Source organism: Corythoichthys intestinalis, chromosome 7 (genome assembly GCF_030265065.1).
Source record: "Corythoichthys intestinalis isolate RoL2023-P3 chromosome 7, ASM3026506v1, whole genome shotgun sequence".
In the NCBI taxonomy this organism is placed as follows: domain Eukaryota; kingdom Metazoa; phylum Chordata; class Actinopteri; order Syngnathiformes; family Syngnathidae; genus Corythoichthys; species Corythoichthys intestinalis.
Genome location: NC_080401.1, coordinates 15047915 through 15072636, shown reverse-complemented (window position 1 = coordinate 15072636; position 24722 = coordinate 15047915). Strand labels below are relative to the sequence as shown.

General features: G+C 38.7%; 1 protein-coding gene across 2 annotated transcripts; it reads left to right on the top strand.

Annotated features, from left to right (window-relative positions):
- The first annotated feature begins 242 nt into the window (after positions 1–242).
- mindy4 (MINDY lysine 48 deubiquitinase 4) lies at positions 243–24623 on the top strand. Of its 2 annotated transcripts, none has more exons than XM_057842048.1 (18): positions 243–563; positions 4010–4129; positions 7460–7689; positions 7763–8030; positions 9744–9943; positions 10012–10064; positions 10316–10425; positions 10501–10617; positions 10694–10788; positions 10994–11095; positions 11236–11296; positions 12821–12886; positions 15263–15330; positions 15406–15469; positions 17359–17520; positions 17903–18083; positions 18664–18727; positions 19896–24623. In XM_057842048.1, exons 1-18 carry the CDS (start codon positions 504–506, stop codon positions 19942–19944), a joined length of 2070 nt encoding a protein of 689 aa, XP_057698031.1. In that variant the 5' UTR covers positions 243–503; the 3' UTR covers positions 19945–24623. The 2 variants fall into 2 exon arrangements, with proteins under 2 accessions (XP_057698031.1, XP_057698030.1); XM_057842047.1 differs by having other exon boundaries at positions 245–563; positions 18661–18727.
- Positions 24624–24722: the final 99 nt, after the last annotated feature.

Genomic DNA, 24722 nt, shown 5'->3' with positions numbered 1-24722 from the left:
TGTTAAAAAAAAAAAGTGACTCAAAAAATTTACACCACGTTTTAAACACTGTGTGGCGCTTATTGTGACAAAATGTAATTTTCAGCATGTGCTGCTTTACAAATATTATTGGTCCTTATAGCCTTTGGGTTCAAAGTAATTGGTCTTCGCATATTTTACACGGTGAATGTGACATTTTTGCCAAAATTAAGATTTATAACATCTTTTATCTATAGTTTGTCAATGTTCGATAGGCCATTATACTAGTATTCTTTTCAGAGCGTGAACTGACAAGGCTGTGACGTAGGACGCAAATCCTGCGTCATCACAAAACTCCGCCCACTAGATTTTTCCTAAACGTGTTTGTTACCGAGTTTTATCACAGATAATTACCTCCATTTTGCAAATACGATAATTTTGTGCGTGTATCTGATTTACATCACCCTCCCTGAGTGTAGCATAGCAAGTGGGCCGCTTTAGGTAAGCTAAATCGTAGAAAAGCTGGCTCAGTTTTTCGCTCAACGATGGTCATTTGTGTGGAGGAGGTGTCCGCGTCTCTTGTGCGGGAATATCTGAGTAGAAAGGTACGTTAGCCGTCTCCAGGGGATGAGGGGCAGGAGAGACAGTTGTACACTACCTGTATCAACGAACGTTAGCCATGCTAAATAGTTCTGATGCTAGTGTGGTGTTCACTAAAAACATTATATCCTGTATTGTCTTTCATGTACGGTACTATGTGGTGATGGGGTAGGTAGGCACGAGTTTCTGCACCTACCAGAATACACATGTATTATGTCTGCGTGCATGTTGTCAAGTGTTCATTTCACATTGATAGTTAACCAACTGTCTTTCTGCGTCTCTTTGAGGCAAGACACATACTGTACATTGCATGAGAACAAAATTTACGGCACGCCACCCAACGTTGATACCCTCAAACGTACAGTATTTACTCTAGGGGTGTGACAAATTATCGAAATGGTGATGTGGTACTTTGTATCCCAAAAGGTTATCGATATGCTCCTGCCAAGAATCGAGATATAGTTTTAAAACGGTGTCAATGTCTAAAAATAAACCAACAGGTTGCTACCAAAATCTTCCACCATAATATTGTCTTAGTTAACTCTAAAGGCCGAGTTATACTTCCGCGTCAGACCTGCGCCGTCAAGGAAGACCCGAGTTACGACCCTGCGCCGTAGCCTGACGCGCTCCTCTTGAATTTTCTAACTTTCGCGTCGCGTAGACACGTATGACGTGGTGGAAACGGACTATGATTGGTCCGCTCAGACTGTTGTTTCCGGTTCAGCGCGAAATCCCCGTTATTCTCAAACATTAATTTTCTACACGCAAAAATGGACAAAGCCGACGAGAGTATCAACGAAGAGCAAGTACGACAACTTCTATAATGTCTCAAGACATTATGAAGATTGTCAAATGGCAAGCAATTCGTGGGAGGAGATTGCTGAAAATACGGGGCTGGAGGTCAGCCAGCGATTGAAAAAAAAAACAAACAAAAAAAAACAAATAAATAAATAAATAAAAGGAAGAACCACCGAGACAAATACAGTATGTGTGTGTTTGGAATCGAATGGCCACATGAAGTGGTGACCCAGTCGGCCAAAAAGTGCCAGCTTTTTATCACTTTATGTCGTAAATTTATGTTGGTGCACTTCATCGTTTATTGTGTACATATGTTTGCTGTGAGTCTGACTTATTTACGTGTCACACTTCAAGTATATGAAGAATAAAGCACTGGTTTGGTGTCAAAAGAGTTGTTTTGATGTTTAATCTTCAACAACAGACAGTTCACACACGATACATCATCACTGATTGAGAGTTCCTCGGTGCTTTCATGATAACGTTAACATCAAGACTTCCAATGCAGTTTGGGAAGTTCAGTAGACGCCAGAAATCTGCTATGGCTTCCCACTGGCTGGTTGTAGGACATGGCAAACAAATCTGGCTGGAGGGCTTTGCAGACATCGGACAAAACGCCTGACGCAGTGCTCGACGCCAGTTTGAAGCTAGCCGCTACAGATAGCTGGTTTGCACCCGAGGCTAGAACTCTCTATGCGGCATCAAAAGTTGGACAGACCGCCTCAAAACCATCTTCTGCGTCGCCTGCGCATCAACTTTTGTATGATCAATATTTATTCACTGTTGATGAGCTGAAGATCCACATTCAAGCGTTCCATCCTGCATTGTTTATTTTTTTCTCCGTTAAACTAGACAAGAGGAAGTCAACAAGCATGCCCCAAAACCGTACAAACGTAACGCCACACCCCTCTAGTGGCTTGGCAGTGAATTACAGAGCAACGCGTCACCTGGCAGGAGAACTATCACATGTCGAATGACGCCGTAGTCACTGCGCCGTCAACGCAACGCGGGAGTATAGCATTGACGGTGCTCGACGCCCAATCCATTAAAACTGGGAACGTTCGTTTTTTTAAAATCAGAGCATTCACAGTGATTCTGTCTGATTTTTTTTAGGGTCACTTGTTCTTCATTTTAAGGCATTTACAGGTCATTGACTGTTGAGTTTGAGTCACTGCCTATTCATTTGGGTCCCAGGTCACTTCCTGTTCTGTAACTCAAAAAAAAAAAAACATGAAGTGACCCATAAAATACCCCAAAATCGACAGGAAGTAACTGAAAATTAACAGGTAAATGACCTTAAATGGCCCAAAATTACCTAATTGCCTGGCATTGGCTGCCACTACCGGCTATAGATGTTCAGTCCGTTTGAAGTGTTCGAATGGATTGGACGTCTACTAGTAATAATCCAATTCACAGCAGAAGCTTGTTTTTTTCTGTGTATTAGTTGTTTGTAGAATATCCTAGAATGATTTTCCGACCAATGTATCGATAATCGTTGTATCGCCATATCATCAGTTCATCGTTATCGTGAGCTTTGCATCACAAATTGTATCATATCGTGAGATACCAAGCGGTTCCCTCTCCTAATTTACTCTATCCTGTAATCATGGTGAGCTGGTCTCAATTTACAGTACTTTTTCTTTTTTACCTTCAGGGGTCGCCAAAGCGAATCGTTTGACCCCATCTAACCCTGTCCCCTGCATCTTCTGATCCCACACCAACTCCCTTTAGTCATTGTAAAATCTGGGCCTGACAACACAAAGATTTGATTTGGGCACTATAAAGACACACACCAAGATCTTGAATGACTTTGAAGGGGAAAAGGCATTTATTTGTTCAGCAAGTCATTCAGACCGAAAATAATTTTTGCAACCAAACAAAAAATGCCCACACAGACATGTTTAACAATAGTTGGATACAGCATTTTTAAATAACTTATGCGAGAAAAACTATCACTAAACTTATGTGTGGAAAAGTCGCCAGCCATACCTAGCCAGACTACAGTGATTTTCGGCCTGTCTCGGTTGATCATCTGCGAGGGCTGTCCCACATTCTCGTTACCCATGTCATGCCCGTGATTGGTATCACAAAAAGATTCATTTGAAAACCAATTTAGCCAAAAGATCAGTCAGCACGTACAGTGGGGAGAGCAAGTATTTGATACACTGCCAATGGGTTTTCCCATTGGCAGTGTATCAAATATATAATACTCAAATACCACCTTATATAGAGACTACAGTAAATGCATTGGCATTTACTTTTGCATAGGGACGGTAGGGACATAACTCAACAAACATTTCAGGATGCTCAAATTGTCCTCACCAACTTTTAAGCAACCTTATTTGCATTCTATAAAGAGTTCAGTTATATAGATAATTTAGATTTTTTTCCCATATGTTGTAATGATAGAACAGACCCTACCATTGTTAAGTGAATTATTTTCATTATGTCCACACTTACATTTATCCCTTTTCACCTGCTGAATGTGCCGGTCCACCATTATTACGGTATGCATTACGGTAATATCGTCCCTACCAATGTTGAGCCCAAACTTATGCCCTAGGTTCAGAGTATAAGCAAAGATGGAGAGATGTGGCATTAAAAGCTGTGGCTGCTTCAACCAAGACAATGATGTTCACCTATAATTAATGTGCAGGGACTCAAGAGAACTATTGCCTGCATGGATGAAGAGCATCCACGCACACAGTCCAGTATCAACAACAGATCCCACTTGAGGCAAGCTCTGCACATTGAGGACCTGTACAAGGAAAATAAGGTAAAGACCTTTAACTTTGGAACAAAGTGCATATTGCACATTTATGCGCATGTAGCATGCTACATATTGCAAACCTACCATTAATAATACTTTCACTGACACACTCTATTCCCAAAATTTGAGATTCATTTTAACTTTTAACTTCTTCCGTGCCGATTATCCTCATGAGGGTCGCGGGCAGTGTTGTTAATAACGGCGTTACAATATAACGGCGTTACTAACGGCGTTATTTTTTTCAGTAATGAGTAATCTAATTAATTACTTTTCTCATCTTGGCAACGCCGTTACCGTTACTGAGGCAGGAAAGGCGTGCGTTACTATGCGTTACTAAGTTGGTTGAATAAAAAAAAGTCTGAGAGAAACGGACTCACGGGGACGAGAGCAGAGCAGGAGTGGGGAAGACGCCGTTGCAACCGCGATGCTAGATGGCTCCAATAATACCTGACTGCAGCCATAGGCGACAAACTACGCCCACATGACACGGTAGATATCATAGTATAGATCTAGATGCATATGACAGACACTGCTGCATTGCCAACATGTTTTAAGGACTACATGCGTTTGTAAACAGCCGCCATCTTAAAGCAGTAGACCTCTCAGGAAGGCCCTGATGTAGAGATCCTTCCTAGCGAACCTAAGTAATTTTTTTTTAATCTAAAATGCTCCTAAATCGGCAAAATCTTAACTTAAATCTATCTTTAAATGATGAAACAATTTTAAAACTTACACATGTTTAAAGTAGACAGATGGGAACTAATGCAATAACGGGAGAAATTTTAACAACTTTAACGATTGATTCACAACTTTAAATGACTTCCACACATTGCAAAGGTTACTAGCTAGTTATCGCAATACCCTTGTGTCTAGTTAAGTGGAGGGTAAAGAATTGGGCTTGGGCCAATTGTCCCCCAAGCCCTTTAAGCTTCACATTGTGTGACCTGTTTTTTTTTTTTTTTTTTTTTTTTTGGAGAAAAAAAAAAAATATCACTAGTTACTTTGCCAAGTAACTAATTACTCTTACATTCAGGTAACTGAGTTACTAAAGCAATTACTTTTTGGGAGAAGTAATTTGTAACTGTAATTAATTACTTTTTTAAAGTAAAATTAACAACACTGCATGGCACTAAATGCGTTAGTAGACAGCCGCCATCTTAAAGCAGTAGACTTTTTAGGACGGCTCTGTTGTAGAGAACCTTCCTAGCGAACCTAAGTAACTTTTTATCTAAAATACTTCTAAATCGGCAAAATCTTGACTTGAATCTATCTTTAAATGATGAAACAGTTTTAAAACTTTCATATGTCGAAAGTAGAGAGAAGGGAACAAATGCAATAATGGGAGCAATTTTAACAACTTTTAACAGTTGATTCAGGGTAAAGGGTAAATTAGGGTAAAGAATTGGGCTCGGCCCAATTGTACCAAAAACCTTCACAAAAAACTTCACATAGTGTGGCCAATGTTTTTTTTTTTTTTTTTTTTTTTTTTTTTTGAGGGAAAAAAAAAAGTAATTATCACCAATTACTTTGCCAAGTAACTAATTACTCTTACATTCAGGTAATTGAGTTACTAACGCAATTACTTTTTGGGAGAAGTAATTTGTAACTATAATTAATTAATTTTTTTCAGTAAGATTAACAACACTGGTCGCGGGCGTGCTGTAGCCTATCCCAGCTAACAATGGACAGTAGGCAAGGTACTACAAAAAAATTAAAACAAAAAAAAAGATGCAACTCTCAAAATTTGTTAAATATTCATACCACGTTATTGGTAACCTTTTAATGTTACTGGATTTGATCTATTTTTCAATGTGACATAATGTGAAAAATTTAATGAATTCTCGTTTTCTATTTAATTATGGGACAAAACACAATATGAAAACCCATTCAATGAATCTAACGTGCTTCAAATGTAAACTAAGTTATACAGATTCACCATACAGTGTATCACAAAAGTGAGTACACCCCACGCATTTCTGCAGATATTTAAGTATATCTTTTCATGGGACAACACTGACAAAATGACACTTTGACACAGCGAAAAGTTGTCTGTGTGCCTCTTCTGAAGATTGTACACAAGAAAGCCCGCAAACAGTTTGCTGAAGACATGTCAACATAGCACATGGATTACTGGAACCATGTCCTATGCGCTGATGAGACGGGCGGGCTTTCTTGTGTACCGTCTTCATAAGAGGCTTCCTCCTGGGGTGACAGCCATTCACACCAATTTGATGTAGAGTGCAGCGTATGGTCTGAGCACTAACAGGCTGACCCCCCACCTCTTCAATCTCTGCAGCAATGCTGACAGCACTCCTGTAACGAGTCACATTACATTTTGGAGGAAAATGACAAGCAGTTCTCAATTTGGACATTTAGGGATGTACCTAGTTTCTATGGGGTGTACCCACTTTTGTTGCCAGGGGTTTGGATATTAATTAGGGCTGTCAAAATAATTGCGTTAACGGGCGTTAATTAATTTTTTAAATTAATCACGTTAAAATATTTGACGCAATTAACGCACATGCCCCACTCAAACAGATTAAAATGACAGAACAGTGTAATGTGCACTTGTTACTTGTGTTTTTGGGTGTTTTGTCGCCCTCTGCTGGCGCTTGGGTGCGACTGTGGGTTTCAGCACTATAAACGAGCATTGTGTAATTATTGACATCAACAATGGCGAGCTACTAGTTTGTTTTTGTTTGAAAACTTCACAAATTTTATTAAAACGAAAACATTAAGAGGGATTTTAATATAAAATTTCTATAACTTGTACTAACATTTATCTTTTAAGAACTACAAGTCTTTCTATCCATGGATCACTTTAACTGAATGTTGATAATGTTAATTCCATCTTGATTTATTGTTATAATAAACAAATACAGTACTTATGTACCATATGTTGAATGTATATATCCGTCTTGTGTCTTATCTTTCCGTTCCAACAATAATTTACAGGAAAAATGTGGCATATTTTATAGAGGGTTTGAATTGCGATTAATTACGATTAATTCATTTTTAAGATGTAATTAACCCGTTTAAAAATTGTATTCGTTTGACAGCCCTAATATTAATGGCTATATTTTGAGTTATTCTGAGGGGAAAATAAATTAACTCTATTATATAAGCTGCACACAGACTACTTTTCATTGTGTCAAAGTATCATTTTGTCAATGTTGTCCCATGAAAAGATATACTTAAACATCTGCAGAAATGCGAGGGATGTACTCACTTTTGTGATACACTGTATATGATTCTCCTTAGTTGCCATTACTTCTTAATTTGCTATTTTAAAATAGTCTGTATATTTGGTCCATCTCTTGACCTGTGTCGCTGCAGGTTCAGAGTTCGCCCCTGAGGACTTTACTGGAAATTATTGTCAAGCACCACATTGAAGGTCACAAAGCTGACAAGATGGCCTGTCAAAATGAAGGAAGTGATTCCCTGCATTCTGCTTCAACAATCGGCTCGCATCGTCTTTCTCCTGAAAAATCCCCATTGCAAATGAAGGAAAGTAATCCAGAACACTACACAGCGTCCTTAATTACTGGGGATCACATCAAATTAAGGTAGTAAATATCTAGGGTTTTTACTGTTATTATTTTTTTGTGGATTTTAAATGAAATGGAGTTTCCCTCACAGGTTACAGGGGAAGTTTGTGTCCCGTTCTCAAAAGGAGATATCGTCACTTGATGGAGAGAGACTCAGGAACCATAGTGAAACTCCATCATTGCCATTTGCCTCAGTATATGAAAGTAGTCAGTCCAAGCTGGCATCAATGCATGATCACGATCACTTTACTTTGAATGAACCTGAAATAAAACCCCCTGTCACTGAAGTCATTCAAAAGAGCCGACCCAATCGGGTAAGACGTGGTATGATGTCTGGACCAATAGCAAGCACTCTTCAGGTAGCACCTGCACAGAAACATACAGTGCCTTGCAAAAGTATTCGGCCCCCTTGAATCTTGCAACCTTCCGCCACATTTCAGGCTTCAAACATAAAGATATGAAATTTAATTTTTTTGTCAAGAATCAACAACAAGTGGGACACAATCGTGAAGTGGAACAACATTTATTGGATAATTTAAACTTTTTTAACAAATAAAAAACTGAAAAGTGGGGCGTGCAATATTATTCGGACCCTTTACTTTCAGTGCAGCAAACTCACTCCAGAAGTTCAGTGAGGATCTCTGAATGATCCAATGTTGTCCTAAATGACCGATGATGATAAATAGAATCCACCTGTGTGTAATCAAGTCTTCATATAAATGCACCTGCTCTGTGATAGTCTCAGGGTTCTGTTTAAAGTGCAGAGAGCATTATGAAAACCAAGGAACACACCAGACAGGTCCGAGATACTGTTGTGGAGAAGTTTAAAGCCGGATTTGGATACAAAAAGATTTCCCAAGCTTTAAACATCTCAAGGAGCACTGTGCAAGCCATCATATTGAAATGGAAGGAGCATCAGACCACTGCAAATCTACCAAGACCCGGCCGTCCTTCCAAACTTTCTTCTCAAACAAGGAGAAAACTGATCAGAGATGCAGCCAAGAGGCCCATGATCACTCTGGATGAACTGCAGAGATCTACAGCTGAGGTGGGAGAGTCTGTCTATAGGACAACAATCAGTCGTACACTGCACAAATCTGGCCTTTATGGAAGAGTGGCAAGAAGAAAGCCATTTCTCAAAGATATCCATAAAAAGTCTCGTTTAAAGTTTGCCACAAGCCACCTGGGAGACACACCAAACATGTGGAAGAAGGTGCTCTGGTCAGATGAAACCAAAATTGAACTTTTTGGCCACAATGCAAAACGATATGTTTGGCGTAAAAGCAACATAGCTCATCACCCTGAACACACCATCCCCACTGTCAAACATGGTGGTGGCAGCATCATGGTTTGGGCCTGCTTTTCTTCAGCAGGGACAGGGAAGATGGTTCAAATTGACGGGAAGATGGATGCAGCCAAATACAGGAACATTCTGGAAGAAAACCTGTTGGTATCTGCACAAGACCTGAGACTGGGACGGAGATTTATCTTCCAACAGGACAATGATCCAAAACATAAAGCCAAATCTACAATGGAATGGTTCAAAAATAAACGTATCCAGGTGTTAGAATGGCCAAGTCAAAGTCCAGACCTGAATCCAATCGAGAATCTGTGGAAAGAGCTGAAGACTGCTGTTCACAAACACTCTCCATCCAACCTCACTGAGCTCGAGCTGTTTTGCAAGGAAGAATGGGCAAGAATGTCAGTCTCTCGATGTGCAAAACTGATAGAAACATACCCCAAGCGACATGCAGCTGTAATTGGAGCAAAAGGTGGCGCTACAAAGTATTAACGCAAGGGGGCCGAATAATATTGCACGCCCCACTTTTCAGTTTTTTATTTGTTAAAAAAGTTTAAATTATCCAATAAATTTTGTTCCACTTCACGATTATGTCCCACTTGTTGTTGATTCTTGACAAAAAATTAAAATTTTATATCTTTATGTTTGAAGCCTGAAATGTGGCGAAAGGTTGCAAGGTTCAAGGGGGCCGAATACTTTTGCAAGGCACTGTAGTTGGCTTTTCTGAGGAAGGCAGCTTGATCATGAGGATCTTTCTTCTGTCCCAATTTAGGAGTCAACCAAACAAAGGCACTGTCGAAAAGTCGGTATGCCACAGCTTATGCTCAGAAAAGAAGAGGAGCACAGACAGTCTTGGGATAGAATGTCAGGGGACAGTTTACAACAAAAAGTCTTAGAGAAATCTCTAAGCGAGGCTACAGAACCAGCACAGAGCATGGAAATTGAGAAAAAAAGCACATATTTCAGAGAAATGTAAATACCTTCTATAAGTTTTGGGCAGCTGAAACTTTTGTGCTCATAATTCTGTGTGCTTCTCTTAGAGCTAATTCCAAGACCCTTCCAAATGTCACCGATTTGTCTGAGATGGTATTAGGTAAGTGTTTATTTATCTAAATCGTTCTTAGGGACAGTACAGTTACGTAATGGTTAGTGTGGGTGCCATGCAGTTGATAGGCCAGAGCAAAAGTTTTAACCAGAACCTAAGTGAAATTTGTATGTTCTACCTATGCTTTTGTGGCCCACCTGCATCCCAAAATGAGGATGTGCTAATGAAAAAGGAGGAATGAATAGGCTGATAAACACTTTTTTAGCTGCCATAGCTGACAGCAATTTTTTAATTATCAGATGACATTGACGATGAGCTGCCAGAACTCTCCAAAATGTCTATTGAGAGCGCAGCAACCACACCAAGGAACCATGAGATAGGACGCCCAATGGATCAACACACTGCTTCGGTTGTGTTTTTACTCCCGCATTTTTAGATAATGGTTGGCGATGTGTTTATCTTTTTCCTCTTTTGTTCACCCCAGGAATTGAAATCAATCCTCATCGGCTCAGGTTTAAAATGTTTCACTGTCGAATGGAGAAATCAGGGTTTCACGTTTTCTGAAAAGCATGACCTGAGATATGGAATAGTGCAGAAAAAGGTGGCTATAATTTATTTCGATTTTCACAAATTAGTTTTGTACTGTGTTACTATAATGTATCTTGTTTTCTTTCCAGGGTGGTCCTTGTGGGGTCCTAGCTACCATCCAGGCTTTCGTTTTGAAGAAACTTCTTTTTGAAAATGTAGACTGTAGCAATAATACAAAACTACAGTATGTTGTTGTTCCCCACTATATTTTGCATTACGCATTTTTATGTATGCATGTAGTGTATTTATGTGTGTGTCAACCACATGCCTTCCACAGCTACTGCAAATAAGCCTGTACTTTCCAGGCACTTGACCTTTTGCACTTGGTTATTAACATTACAATGACCCACATAAGTTTGGTTTTCACTGAAACGCCACTTTGTTCTCAGGTGTTTAAGACCAACAAATGCAACAAGAAGAAAATGCCTGGTCTTAGCTTTGGCTGAAGTCCTATGGAGAGCTGGTGAGGAAAAACAAGCCACAGTAGCAATGTAAGATCCTCCTTTATAATCCTCTTTTACCGCAGCCTGGACCTACTGTATTGCTTATGCAGATCATAGAATAGCCCTCATGATGGACCACCATCTGAGCCTGTACATTTAACTTTACATCCTGTTTTGTTTTAAAACAGAAATACAGGAAGAACAGTCTTTACTCCAAGTGGACACAAATCTGAAGGAGTGCTTGAAAAGGTATTCATGTGTGTGGTCATCTCGTACATATGAAAGAATGAAAGTTTAGGAGAGCATAGGCGTTATATAGAACACTTTGTTCCCTTAAAGAGTATGAAAACACCTGGGGAACTGCTAATATTCCGTCATTTATCCATAAACGCATAGCTTTTGGATTCATATCATGCACTTTGTGTAATTACACACATCGCAACGCCAAGAAAATGATAGAAATTTGGATTGATTGTCAAGCTAAAACGACCGGCGCCCGAGATCCCGGAAATCTAGCATATTATGTGCGTGACGTCACAACTAGGAAACACCCAGCTCAGTGCTTAGTACTGAATGGCGGCGATGATGGCGGACAATTTTGTTTCTAGTTGCAGCGACGAATCCGACGTAACGAACGTTCTTCTAATGGTGACAAGGAGAGTTTTGAACCTTTCTTTGGTGTTTTTGGTTATCAATTTGAGCCCAAACGAAAGCCAATGCAGTCTAATGAAACGATCATTGAGGGGAGCAATCACACTGATGAAACACCGGCAACAGATCGTGTGGGAAACACCGAATGGTTTGTTTTGCATTTCTTTTTGTGAAGCTGATACACCGTGACCGCAAAATAAAGTAATGTATAGAATAATTATCATTTCTTGTGCTATCATAGGTTTTCGCTCTGCCAACAGACACAAATATGAATGGGATTAGAGGATTTGTTCTATATATTTTACGAGCGATAGTTTATACATGTGTCCAGTCCTATGTCCAATGCGTAATATGTTTTTTATTATAAAAGAGTACTCACTCTGGCCATTTCGAGCTTGGCTGCTCCCCTCGTTTGCTTAGCCTGAGGTGGTGGGGTTGTCTCATCAGTGCCAGTCATCGTCCTCTTTCTTGATATCTCGGGACATTTAGGTCGTATGGTGGGCACCGCATCTGCTTTCAGCAGCAATTTCTTAGCAAAACCTGATTTCATTTGTCCATAGTTCGAATAGCTTTCAGGTGTAAAATGCGCACCACACAAAACCGTGCCAGAGGCTGGGTCTGCAAAATTAGCCCTCTTTGCACGGACGAACTTTACTCATTGTCTGCGTAGTCCAGCTCTGTTTCTCGCGTTCGGGAACTCATGGGTACGACATTGCGACAAATGGCTATTTGTACAACATATCGCATGGCAGATTTGAACCATTTTAGCGATTTTTTGATAAAACACGAACGCAACTCTCTCGTCGACAAACAACGATGGCACCTGCCTCGACCTTCTGTTTCCTGGCTGTGACGTCAAAGCCGCATTCGGCTGTTTCCGGAATACTTTCGGAAATGTTCGTAATTTTCGATCTATTTTCGATATATGCTCATGAATGTGATTTATTTTTTTGTTAACTTTATTAATATTTGTTATCTTGCCACATAATGGTTCTATTGATATCTCACAGCCCCTTAGTATTATCATTCTCTTTAACATAGTCCTGTAAATAACCTTTTTATTTAGATGTTGTGTAAACTTGTAATTAGCATCTGTTCCTTATGTCTTTTTTTCCTTTTTAGATAAGATATTTTACATTGGACCACATTAAAGATGTCCAGTTGCTACTGGAACAACATATTGAAGAGGTGAGAAATACCCATTGCTGTTGCCCCAGGTGAAATAAAGTTAAACTTTTTAATTAATAAGAAAAATAGGTTATTATCGTAAGTACAGAATTTTTAAACCAACACGGAGTACAGCAAATAAACCATGATTCCTTATAACTAAAGGGAACTTGACGTGAGCCTGGTCATAGCATGCCTGTCTCAAAGATTACGTCGGACAAGTCTAAATCCACACAAAGCTGTAATAGTAAAGTTTTTCATTAAATCAATGAAGACTTCTTGGAATTGCTCCGCTGTTACTTGGCTGTTACTTGTTATTGTGGTCCCAGCTCTCTGTAGGTCATTCACTAGGTCCCCCCGTGTGGATTTTTGCTCCCCGTTCTTGTTATCATTTTGACGACATAGGGTGAGGAGGGCGTTGAAAGTCCGGTTTGCCCAACGACAGCCCCAAAACATCACTGCTCTTGAGGAGATTTGCATGGAGGAAAGGGCTAAAATACCAGGAACGGTGTGTGAAAAGCTTGTGAAGAGTTACAGAAAACGTTTGGACTCCATTATTGCCAACAAAGGGTACATAACAAAGTATTGAGATGTTTTTTTTTTTTTGTAATCTTTATTTTATCAGGCGGTCTCATTGAGATTAATATCTCTTTTACAAGAGAGGCCTGAGCACAAAAAACATTCACAAATATCAAACAACACAAAATACGTTAACGGAAACAGTTACAATAATCAGTAAAAACATCAGACAAAAGAGATTTAAAATCACCAAGATGAATGATTGACTGTAGTTTAAGAGTAGATTGCAATGCGTTCCATTTAAGAGGAGCATAGTAGGTAAAACCAGTTCTGCCAACATTAGTGCGTGTGAGTGGGATGTTTAGGGTTAAGTAGTTGGATGATCGTGTTTTGTAGTTACTGGATTTGAATGACAGGAGAGATGTGAGGTAGTTAGGAAGTTTGCACAGTAAAGCCTTATAGATGAATAACATGATGTGGATATTTCTTGACTGTAGTGAGGACCAACCAACGTTTTGATACAGGGTACAATGATGAGTGCAGAAATTGTCATTGGTGATAAAACATAGTGCACTGTCTGTGATAAACCGGGTTTAACTGTTGAAGAGTTGATGGAGCTGCATGACAGTACAAGATGTCCCCATAATCAAGAACAGAAACAAAAGAAGATAATACAATGGTTTTTCGGTTAGAGCTTGACAGACAGCCTTTGATTCTATACAGGCAGCTAAATGTAAATTAAAGTTTACAGATTAGGTGACTAATATGAGTTTTGAATGATAAGTTACTGTCAATCCAAATTCCTAAGTATTTGTATGAATCAGTTTGAGTAATTTGAGTACCTTTTAGGGATTTGATTCCGGGTAAGTCATTGTCAGTAATGGTGGACGTTGTGAAAACCATGTATTTAGTTTTTTCAGCATTTAAAACTAATCTGTGATTATGAAGAGATATTTTTAAACAATCAAAAGCAGTCTGTAATTGAGTCAAAGCAAGAGCTGGGGAAGAACCGGGCGCATATAGAATACAATCATCAGCAAAAAAGTGGACATTACAATGTTGATTAGGATTAAAAATATTAATGTATGACGTAAAAAGGAGTGGTCCAAGGACAGACCCCTGCGGCACCCCATTTTTAATAGTAAGTGGACTTGATTGAACACCATCAGCAGCAACAGTTTGTATTCTGTCTGTAAGGTATGACTTAAACCAGTTGAGGGCATTAACATCCAAGCCTATGGCCTGCAATTTATGAAGTAGAATTTTATGATCAACGGTATCGAATGCTACTCAGATGAACTTTTGGTATTGACCAAATACTTATTTTCCACCATGATTTGCAAATAAATTACTTAAAAATCAAATAATGTGATTTTCTGTTTTTTTTTTCCACATTCTGTCTCTCAGGGTTGAGGTTTAACAATGTTGACAATTACAGGCCTCTTTAATATATTTTCAAGCAGGAGAACATGCACAATCAGTGGTTGACTAAATACTTATTTGCCCCAGTGTAGATATACAAAACAAGATGTACTGCCAAAAGTCCAATCAATGCATTTCTATGACGACCTCCTATCCTGTAGTTGTATATCTAGAGTAGACAGGGATATTGGTGTGTTAAGCGGCACAGGCCAAAGTCAATCGGCCAGAATGCAGTCATTAATAAATTATTTATTGTTTCTGCGCGGCCTGGTACCAAGTGCGCCACAGACCGGTGCCGGTCCGCGGCCCGGTCGTTGGGGACCCCTGCTCCAGAGACATGAAAAGCACAACCGAAGTGCGCGCATCCCCCCTACGTGGCATCTCGTTAACAATAAGTCCACAATTAATTGATTTGTTCTTCAAATATTCAAATATGCTGTCATCTTTTTCATACAGTTTGAGACAGGGGAGCTGGGATGCCTGCTTTTGACCATATCTGCCATCATGTCTCGATCTATTGATAAGTATGGAATTTTCAGCGGCGACAGCTCTCAGTATAAAAGTATATGCTCTTAAAAAACATGTTTTTGTTTTGTCAGATTGAAAGAGGATATGGATGTGCCAACTGCCACACTCATTGGAGCTCATGGCTACTGTACTCAGGTAAAGAGAAAGTTTGAGGTGGCTGTATAACTAAATGTGTGGATGCCCAAATACCATTTTTTTTAAGGTACTCACTTAAGTTGTACACAACCTAATTGGTTTTTATTGGGTTGGGAATGTTGTAGTCTGACTCAACTACCCTATAACATTAATATGTTCCTTGTGTTGTTGTTTTCCTTGTTCACCCATAAGAAACATCCAGGGAACATCTTTAGTGTTCTTGTTGAGGATTGAGCAAAGGAGGTTTTGATCCAAGATTTTATAATACATTGCTCCATTGATATGTGTCTGAATGTGGTCAAGTCACTCAGTAACCTTTGCAGGAGACCGCCCAAAAACATGTTTCCACTCCCATGCTTGACTCTGGGAATGCTGTTCTCTGGGTCGTACTTAGTTGGTCATCCTACAAACATGACTGGACGCAGTGACGCCAAAAACCAACTTTGGTTCAATTGACCATTGTACTTTCTTTCAAAAACTTCTTTGATTTCATTAAATGTTTGCCGTCAAATTCAAGGCGGATATGTGGCCAATATTTTCCACATTTCATATTGTTTATTAAAAGCACTTTTGACAGTTATTCTGTCACTTACGTTATTTTGTCGGTACCATACATATGATATAAAACACTCAGGCGACTTGAAGTTCCGCTTTGACACGCCCAATTTGGCCCGATTTCAAAATTGTCCTATATACATATGTGATACATCATTGGAAAGCTTAAAATCTCTATTTTCTGGGGGAAGAAAAATTTTGAACACGAGGGCATTTAAAAAAAAAAATTTAAACCCCTAAATCCTAACTCGAGGTGAGAGCATGAGAGAGCATAACTAAAGACACCATGATTTTAACGAGATATTATCGCATACTTACCTTGTTTTGACCCAAAACCTCAGTGTAGCATCTCTCATCGAGTGTCAAGACACAGCTGTGAATGGCCACAGCCGGACTTTTTGAGGATTTTATGGGTGAAACACGGTAATATAACAAAGGTCACGATGCAGAAATCGCAGACATCAAGGAGTGGTCGAGATTTTCTTTTTCAAATATTTCCCTTGTTAAACCTTTTTTTCCCCCAAGTTTTCTTTGTTTGGATCGATTATCATCTAAAATATAGGGGACAATGCAACAGTAACAAAAAAATATATATATACAATTAAGCGATAGTTATTAGGTAAATATCCGTGACCTATTTACAGACACCATTTTTTTTCATTGTGACGTAATTTGTTTTAAAGTTTAAAATATGCGAGTGAATAATTTTATATGTTTTTTTTTTTTTTTTTAACTAAATATTAGACATCAACTTAATGATTCTTAGCTAAAAATGATAGACATTTAAAATAGTAAATATATTACTTTTTATGGCTGGGTTGAAACAAAAGCGGTTGCGCGGTGTCTGTAAACGGGGGTCTCCAAGGTAAAACGGACAAATGAAAAATAGTTGGGGGCTTAATGGGCCATGAAACTGCTATGGCAGTATTATAGACATATTGTTCTTTCAAACACAACAGTTCTTTTGGCTTAAAATACAGCAGTTTGTTTTAAAGAGGGGTGCAAGAGCAGAAACTGCTTTTTAGCCTTGTCTGTTTTTTCTGCTATATACACAATAAACAACCTTAACATTTGAAAGTGCAAACGTCTTTTGAAGGGAATTAACTCACGCTCAAATGATAATTTCTCTATTCTGTATTTGGGCCACAGATGTATATAGATGTATGTAGATGTGGGGGGAAAAAGCTATCAAAACCTTTTTGTCAAATAAATGTATACACCTCATATGTACATTTTTCCTGTCATAGTGCTTTGACTTGTACATATCCCCTGTGAATGATCATTTTATTTCTAGTTAGTATATTATTTACCTTTTTGTCTTTGTGTTTTGCCAGGAACTCGTCAACCTGTTGTTAGTGGGACGTGCTGTCTCTAATGTTTTTGACGGTGACGTTAAGCTGGACTCGGGCAATGGCAACTCTACACTTCTTAAGGGAATTAAAACTCATTGTAACATTGGTCTTCTATCACTTTTTGAACATTATAACATCTTTAAGGTGAGCCACATACACTCAGATACTGCCTGTACTTTCAAATAAAAATGCAACATGTATTATACGTCTCCATAAGATTCAACAAAATAAAGTTTAATTAAGCTGTTCACTTGATATTTGAGAATTAGAGAACTCTTTACCACTTTCACTTTGTTTGAATAAATTTTAAACTTCAGTTCTTCAAATGTGAAAAGTGGCCTGTTATTGTTGGCTCATTGCAATCAAACTGAATAAGAACAGAATTTTGAGATTAAGCTAATTCAATCACTGTAATTAAGTCTGTGATTGCTCTAATGTTTCTGTAAAAGGCCACATAAGGGCAGCACTTTTTGAAAGATGAATCACACATCTTTTTCTATTTGTCACTCTGTTTTTTTTCTTCCAGGTTGGAGATTATCTAAAGAACCCTCTCTTTCCAATCTGGGTTGTGTGCAGTGAAAGCCATTTCAGTGTGCTGTTTGGCCTTCAGGGGGAGCTGTTAACAAATCAGGACAAGAGCGTTGAGTTCGACCTGTACTATTATGACGGACTGGCCAATCAGCAGGAAGAGATCCGCCTAACTGTCTGTGAGTAAACATCTTTTTTTTTTTTTTTTTTTTTAATGAACTTGAATGTGTCCTAAATTACAGTATAAATACAGTCATTTGTGGTTTGGCATTTGCGAATTCAACTATCAACATGTGAACTCCAAATTTTTCTTTTCATGGCACTGTCTATGTTGCTGGAGATCAGAGTTTGTGCTACTATTAAGGTTTCAAACTATTATGAAATAGTACGCTTTTCAGATAAACCCTGCGACTGCCGAATTTTCACTATTGGTGGTTAGGCTTGGTCTCTATACAACATAATAGTTACAGAAGTACTGGGACAACTGGCTATTACACGTTCGAAAAAAACACTGAAAGTTGCAATTACACTATAAGACCTTACTCTTGCAGGACAAAATTTTGAGATGTCTGTGGGAATTGTTATTATGAGAGACAATTAGAGAGGGAATGCCTAATCACCTTGGTTATTCTTCACTGAACACGTCCAAGCAAGCCTTTTATTCTTGAAACACACTTAATCCTTGGAATAATGAATATAACACTTTGGTTTAAAAACATAAAAAAATATGTAATTTTAATTTCTGTTTATTAATAGCAGTTGGAAAAACGGGATTGAGTTGTCAAGATCTTATTCCTCCTCTGGAACTCTGCATTCGAACACGGTGAGCCTCCGTTTTCATTTAAAGCAGTGTAAAGTACACATAAATCAGTTTTTAAATGGGTGATTGGCCCCTTCATGAATGACAAGGAAAAAATGTTGTCACCATATTTACAGTATGTGTGCTTACTTCTCTCATAGTGTGCTTTTCTCCAGATCATTTACACAGCACACACCACACACTTATTGATGACAGTCGTAGAACAAAGATTGAACTATGAGAGGTAGCATGGTGACAGCCACAGTGCTGTCGTACAAGCTACAACACAAAAAAAGGAACTTAAATTTTTTTGGTAATTACAATGACAAACCTCTGTTACACACTCTCTTCCTTGTCACCCCAAAATTCCACAGTCCATGTCCGCTCAGCGTCTCTCCGTTCCGTACGACGCAACAAATACATTTCTATTTTAAACAATACGCTCACCTCCGATCCGGATCCGCTTGAGTCCGTCCTTTCCGGTCCGTCAAACTAAAAATACGTACAAGGTCTATTTTCTGACCTGTCAACCTGCGACCGGATGAAGTCCTGTCGTTCAGCATGCACCGAACGGGAAATATAATGTGCTCTCCTCCTTTTTGAGCAGGCGCGTCTAGAGTTCGCGGGTGTACGGACCGGATGAGAAAAGTATGCAGTGGGCATCGGGCAACGCAGCCCGCATGCAGGCGGTCTGCAATGGGTCGGAGCCGAGCAGTGACAGACTCTGTGGGATTTCGGGGTTATTGTTGTTCATGACTACAAGCACTCAAAATAACCAGTTAGGCCCAGTTGTTGACCCTTTTTGTAATCCTGTTTTACACTCCCACGGTGACTCCAGTGTACTGAATTTATTTGTGAAATGCATAATAAAAAAGAAATGAAGTAGGTGAACCATACAAACTAGTTCATTATTCAGTTCACAAATTTTAAATGAACTAGTTCACTTCATAGTGCATTTTTTAACATTTTGAACTAAATTCGTTTCTAAACTTGGCTCATGATTTTTACTTCATTTAAAAAGTTCAGATACATGTATAATTAAGCAGACTGGTAAAGGTCTAGATTGTTTTGGCTTCAGTTAAGTTCTTGTCGAATTATTGCGACGTCCCAAACGGTAGACAATGGATCTACAGACATGTGTTGACTATTAAAAGTGTTTAATATCTTATTACTTTTTTTTTTCTTTTTTCAGGTGGAAAGATGCATTCGTAAGTTGGAATGACACAGAACCTATTCTGTGATTGCCTGCCTGATTTTACGTTGTTTCTATGTTGAATAAATCTGAATATATTTTGATTTCCTCCGTATGTATAATTAGGGGGACATAGTGCCTGTAGTTTTCCCTTTGCTTAATGCTAAAGTATGATAATCATCATGAAATGAACAACTTGAATGGTTGATTGAGGGAGGGGGGGACCTCATCAAGATCAAGTGTCATTCACATGAAGGGAATGACATGGATAATCACGCACACAATTTAATTTACAAACAACTATAGTATAATAAAAAAAATCAATCTAGTAATACATCTGGAGGGTACTGGATATTGTCCAGTGTTTTATAGTCTGGAAAACCTTTCAGCCACATACAAAAATAACCCGTTGCATCAGAAAGAGAAAGCTATTATTGGTAGTAGTAGTCACATTATTATTTTTTTTAACTGGCCGTGTAAAAATAATGTCAAATGAAAATGCTGTGTGTTTGTATTAGAGATTGGAATTGTAGAGACTTTTGTATTTTTACCCATATACAAATACTTAATTTTGTTCTACTCATATTAAGATTTTTTCTACCACTTACGTTTGATTTACCACAGAGGCCTTTAACTTGTGATGATACCCAGATATTTATATTTCTCAGTAAGATAATTGAATTAAATCCCATCTCATGGTAAAGACTAAAGAAAATGCATATTTTCACGTTGTCTGTGTGTCTAAAAGTGACTGACTATACTGTTTGTGTGTGGACTTGAGAGAGTTCATACAAATGTTTTAGTGTGACAATGTCATGTGTCTTTATTTTCACTTATCCCTGGAATACATACTGTAAATAAAATACTATATCACGTTGCATCTCCATTGTTGCGCCGTCACTAAAAATAATAATCAACAGCACTATCCTTAGTGTACTTAACTTAAATCTCATTACCCATTGACTCAGATTTTGGAAGAAGTTTCTATTTCTAGAATGTGAAAACAAAATTAATTTACTATGCACAAATGCTGGCTATGAGTTCCATTGAGGGGCACGCAGAGGAGGTGGTGAGGCAACCTTGTGCCAACGCTTCCAGCTTTAGGGATCAAAGACAGTGCAGCTGGCACTAGCACACATGATTATCAGTATTTAAGCTTCATGTGTACACTGATGTGATGACAATAATACCGCTCACCAATTTAATTGGGAAAAAAACCCCGAGTCGTACATCTTATTTCAAACTGTAATGTTGATTGATTGTATATTACTGGTGAGTCATAACATTCTCAGTGTGAGGAAATATTAATAAACGCTGTACTGTATATCAATGAAGACAATGCAATGCCTTTTCACCCATCAAAGCTGTAATGTGATTGCTATAAATGTAGGTGGCATGCTCGAAACACGCCTTGAGCATTAAGAAATTGGATTAAAGTGTTTAGTTTTCATTTAGAATTTTTGGTAAACAGTGCCAGGAGTGGAACATACGTCATGAGGAGCCACGTTTAGGTTTGAGGTCGTATGCTAGTCAGAATCTCGCCAGAAACGTTGGCGTGTGAAGCGTTTCAGTAAGATCCAAAGAGGTTAACCAAATTACAAACATGTATGCTTTGGAAGTCATTTTAAAGCAATGTTTAATTCATATGAGGAGATTTATTTGCCACTGCTGCACTGAAATATCGTTTCTACTGTGCACTGCTGGTGCCTGTTTCAAATGACAGTAAAGAAACTACCGTATTTTACGGACAAAAGTCGCACCTAAGTATTAGTCGCACCAGCCATAAAATGCCCAACGAAGAGGAAAAAAAAAACGTATACATATAAGTCACACCGGAGTATAAGTCGCATTTCTGGGGGAAATGTACTTGAAAAAATCCAACACATAGAACAGATATGTCATCTTGAAAGGCAATTTAAAATAAAAATACAATAGAGAACAGCATGCTGAATAAGTGTACAGTATGATAATGTTACATGCATGGACAACGAAATGCGAACGTGGCCAATATGTTAACTAATATAGCTATTAAGAGTTATTCAGATAACTCTTAGCATAAAGAACATGCTAACAAGTTTACCAAACCATCAGTGTCACTCCAAAACACCAAAATAACGTGAAATGATATGAGTGATATAATAATGTGTTAATAATTTCAAACATAAGTCGCACCCCCAGCCAAACAATGAAAAAAACTGCGACTTATAGTCCGAAAAATATGGTACTGTAACTAACTCTAATCGTCACTCACTCACTCACTCACTCACTCACTCACTCACTCACTCACTCACTCACTCACTCACTCACTCACTCACTCACTCACTCACTCACTCACTCACTCACTCACTCACTCACTCACTCACTCACTCACTCACTCACTCACTCACTCCACGTGAAAGGGTGCTTGACATACTGCAATAATCTCACGCTTGCTCACTCACCACCGTTAGTGTCGTATAAAATTATTTTTAGCTTTTCAATTTCTTTTTGTTGCAGGTTTCCCACTTCAGTGTTTGGAGCTATATTAATATTCAGGGTATAAGTAATTTTCGGACTATAAATCGCTCCAGAGTATAAATTAATGGGGAAACTTAATAAAATCCAGCCCAAGAACAAACATTATTTTGAGGAATACTTGATAAATATGGTTGGTGATATGTGGATACACCTTCACTTCCCCTAGATGTTCTTGTATCAGCACACAGGCATGTCATTAGTGAACAAGATTACTCCCAGTAACGGTGCCCTAACAAATTACCCATCAACCTTTGCGGGCGGAACAAACCAACAAGAACAGTCAAAACAAATAGTCCAGAGAATAAAAATAGATTTGGGCGCTCAGGATATAAGTAATGTTCAAAGTTCATGTTCTGTGGTAATTATTTCTTCAGTTACATTTGTTTAATTACTTGCAAATTATGCAGTTTACTTTGTTGTGTCATGATGATTTTAGTTTTGATATGACACTGTGACTTCATTTGAATTGATGACCAGCCATTATTTGTTATTGTTTGTGGCAGTGACTGTCAGCCTGTTCTTCTGCTTATAATACTGAAGTACAAATTGTCCCTCACTGTCTCGTGAGTGCCACAGTATAGAACCAACACAACATTTAAGTTGGGTCGTCCTTTTAATAATTTCTCATATACGTACATATGCATGTATGTGTGAGTGTGTACATGTATAGTGAGGAGCAGTGAGGAGATTTGGACCCCTTGTGATTTTCATTTTAGAAAAGATCCTAAGGTAGAGGTCCAAAATTTCAATAATTGATGCATTTCCACTTATAGATACATAATCTAAAAAATAAAATACAGAATTCACATTTTATATTTTTTCAATAGTTGTAATATACTGGGGTTCATAAGTATTTGTACTCCTCAGTGCTAATATTTAGTGCAGAAGCTTTTGTTTTCAATTACAGAGGTCAAATGCTTTCTCTATTTCTTTACCAGGTTTTCACATATGGAAACAGATTTTGGCCCATTCCTTCTTCACTAGATCTTTAAGGTTTTGGGGCTGTCGTTGGGAAACACAAAGTTTCAGCTCCATCCAAAGATTTTCTTTTGGATTGAGGTCTGGAGATTGGCTAGGCCACGCCAGAACCTTGATATGCTTTTTACTCAGCCACTCCTTGGTCAGCTTGGCTGTGTGCTTCGGATCATTGTCATGTTGGAAGATTCAGCCATGACTCATCTTCAAGTCTCTATCTGAGGGAAGGAGGTTGTGGCTCAAAATCTGCCAATACATTTGACTATTCATCCTCTGCTTCATACAGTACATTTGTCTTGTCCCCTTTGCCAAAAAGCAGCCCCAAAGCATGAGGTTTCCAACCCCATTCTTCACAGTGGGGATGGTGTTCTCGGGATGTTAATCATCCTTCTTTTTCCTCCACACACGACGAGTAAAGTTTGCACCAAAAAGTTCTACTTTGGTCTCATCTGACAGCATGACTTTCTCCCATGACCCCTCTGCATCATTCAGATGGTCCCTGGCAAACGTCAGACGGGTCCTCACATGTACTGGCTTCGACAGGGTGAACCTTCTGAGCAATGCATGATTTTAAACCATTGCACTGTAGTGTTCTACTGACAGTAGCCTTTGAAACTGTGCATCCAGCTCTCTACGGGTCATTGACCAGCTCCTGCCGTGTAGTTCTAGGCTGAGCCCTCACTTTTCTCTTCATGAGTGATGCCCCTCTATGAGAGATTTTACATGGAGCCCCAGTCTGAGGTAGATCATCAGTCATGCTTAGCCTTTTCCATTTTCTAACAATTCCTGCAACTGTTGATTTATTCTCACCAAGCTGCTTTCTCAATTTTCCCATAGCCTTTTCCAGCTTTGTGGAACTCTCTTTTTCTTTGGTATCTTTCGAAAGCTCTCTGGTCTTGAACATGGTAGCAGTTAGATTGTGACTGACTGTGGGGTGTACAGGTAACAATAATGAGCTCAAACGAGTGGTGGGTTGGCGGTTACTCATGGGGTAAAGGTGGACTTCTTTTAGGGTGGAGTGACAACTCTTTGAGTCATAATTATTTCTGATTCTCAGGGGTACAAATATTTATGAAACCCAGTAAATTACAAATAAATTATTTTTAAAAAATAACATACAATGTGATTCCTGGATTTTTTTTAGATTATGTCTCTATGAGTGAAATTTCAGACCTCTACCTTTTTTCTAAGTGGGTAAACTTGCAAAATCACAAGGGGTGCAAATACTTCTGCTTGTCCTCACTATATGTGTGTGTGTGTGTGGGGGGAGGGGGGGGTTGTATACATAATATATATATGCTAAAATGGTTTATTGTACGTTCTCAATTAGTGTGA

Coding starts and splice junctions, on each gene's coding strand:
- mindy4 (XM_057842047.1), top strand. CDS start 504: ATGGTCATTTGTGTGGAGGAGGTGTCCGCGTCTCTTGTGCGGGAATAT. Junction 4,130..7,459: donor ACCTGTACAAGGAAAATAAG/GTAAAGACCTTT, acceptor GTGTCGCTGCAG/GTTCAGAGTTCGCCCCTGAG. Junction 15,331..15,405: donor ATGTCTCGATCTATTGATAA/GTATGGAATTTT, acceptor TTGTTTTGTCAG/ATTGAAAGAGGATATGGATG.